The sequence below is a fragment of the Rutidosis leptorrhynchoides genome, chromosome 9 (genome assembly GCF_046630445.1).
Source record: "Rutidosis leptorrhynchoides isolate AG116_Rl617_1_P2 chromosome 9, CSIRO_AGI_Rlap_v1, whole genome shotgun sequence".
Taxonomy (NCBI): domain Eukaryota; kingdom Viridiplantae; phylum Streptophyta; class Magnoliopsida; order Asterales; family Asteraceae; genus Rutidosis; species Rutidosis leptorrhynchoides.
In genome coordinates this window covers 371021585-371023267 of record NC_092341.1, presented here as the reverse complement: position 1 = coordinate 371023267, position 1683 = coordinate 371021585, and the positions used below count along the sequence as shown (strand labels likewise).

Sequence of the window (1683 nt, the reverse complement as noted above, 5' to 3'; positions counted from 1 at the left end):
CCCTTTGTGTTGGAACTCGAATCTCAGTTGGTATTACTGCGTCAGTGCCACATACCAAGCTGAACGGAGTTTCACCCGTGCTCCGTTTTGGCGTTGTACGGTGAGTCCACAAAACATATGGTACTTCATCTACCCATTTGGTCTGACTCAAACCCAATCTAGCTTTTATGTCAGCTACAAATTCCTTGTTAGTCACTTCAACTTAGCCATTTGCTTGTGGGTGAGCAACAGAGGTGAATGTTTGTTTAATGCTTAATTCCTCACATCAAATTTTGAATGGATTATCTGCAAACTGTTTACCATTATCACTTACAATTTCATTTGATAAATCATATCTACACACAATATCATTATACAAACTTCTTTATGTTTTCACCCGTTATTCGTGCTAACACCTTTGCTTCAACCCACTTAGTGAAAAAATCAATGGCAACCACCAAAAACTTTGCATTTCCAACACTCCTTGGGAATGGCCCTACTATATCAATTGCCCACTTACAAAATGGCCATGCAGATGATACTGAAATTAAATCATATTTTGGTAAACGCTGGACGGTTCCGTGCCCCTGATAAGCATCACATGCTTTGATTATTTCTGTAGTATCTCTGTAAATTGTTTGTCAATAATATCCTTGTCGCATTATCCGTCCCACAATAGTTCTATAACCAGAATGTTGTATACACAAACCTTCATGCATATCTTTCACCACATCTATAGCTTGATGTGGTGCTAAACACCTCAAATTTGGACCATTGAAAGATTTCCTATAGAGCGCACCATTTTCCAAGACGTAAAGCGGGGCACTTACCTTTATCTGTCTTGCTTCTGTGACATCAGATGGTAGTGTTCTATCCTGCAAATACTTTAGATAGGGAGTCATCCAACACGATCCTCCTTCTTCAACAGTTGCTGCTACCACTTTTTCATCAATTGATTTATCTTTCAAAACTTCTACCAAAACTTTTTTATGCAAATGATCAAATGTTAATGTTGCTAATTTGCTTAACACATCTGCTTTTTTTGTTCTTATTTCTTGATATTTGCACAACTTCTAAAGTTTCAAAATTTTTGAAAATCTTTCCAACCAATTGTAAATATCGTTTCATTGAGATATCTTTTGCTTCAAATACTCCATTAACTTGCCGTGCTACAATATGAGAATCCACATGGGCACACAAATGCTTTATTCCCATCTCAGACGCTATGCGAAGACCAGAAACCAATGCCTCATACTCTGCTTCATTAATAGATGCATAAAAACAAAACTTAAGTGCATATGTATGTTCTTCCCCTTCCGGGTTGGTAAGCACCAACCCTGCACCAACTGCTTCCTCACTTGATGCAACGTCAGTATGCAACTCCCACATGCAATTACTGCTTTTACCTTCTTGTGAATAATCCACCTATTCAGTTGTTTCTAAAATAAAATCTGCCAAAATTTGCCCTTTTACTGCATGTCGTGGTGAAAAATTTATTTCATATTCTCCTAAATCAACCGCCTATTTTGCTAAACGTCCTGACGACTCTAGATGTTTCAAAATTAGTTTTATTGGTTGATCTGTTAAAACAAGAATTGGATGTCCTTGAAAATAGCGTCTGAGTCGCCTAGCTGTGTAACATCCTGCATTTTTCCGTTAATTCATTTTAACGCCCCCTCCTTTTTTAGATAATATCTTTCGTTA

At 37.4% G+C, this 1683-nt stretch overlaps 1 protein-coding gene across 1 annotated transcript; it reads right to left on the bottom strand.

Moving 5' to 3' along the window:
* Window positions 1-350: 350 nt before the first annotated feature.
* On the bottom strand, window positions 351-1368 carry LOC139869325 (uncharacterized). The gene is made up of 3 exons (XM_071857638.1): window positions 1141-1368; window positions 689-1052; window positions 351-520 (listed from the first exon to the last, which is right to left on the bottom strand). The coding sequence occupies exons 1-3, from the start codon at window positions 1366-1368 to the stop codon at window positions 351-353; spliced, it is 762 nt and encodes a 253-aa protein (XP_071713739.1).
* Between the last annotated feature and the right edge of the window lie 315 nt (window positions 1369-1683).

What these genes read in the sequence shown, in the direction of transcription:
- LOC139869325 (XM_071857638.1), bottom strand. Translation starts at nt 1,368, where the DNA reads ATGTGGGAGTTGCATACTGACGTTGCATCAAGTGAGGAAGCAGTTGGT. An exon ending in CTCATATTGTAGCACGGCAA is followed by an intron (nt 1,053 to 1,140) that starts GTTAATGGAGTA and finishes TTGAAACTTTAG; the next exon opens with AAGTTGTGCAAATATCAAGA. An exon ending in GGTGAAAGATATGCATGAAG is followed by an intron (nt 521 to 688) that starts GTTTGTGTATAC and finishes ATTTAATTTCAG; the next exon opens with TATCATCTGCATGGCCATTT.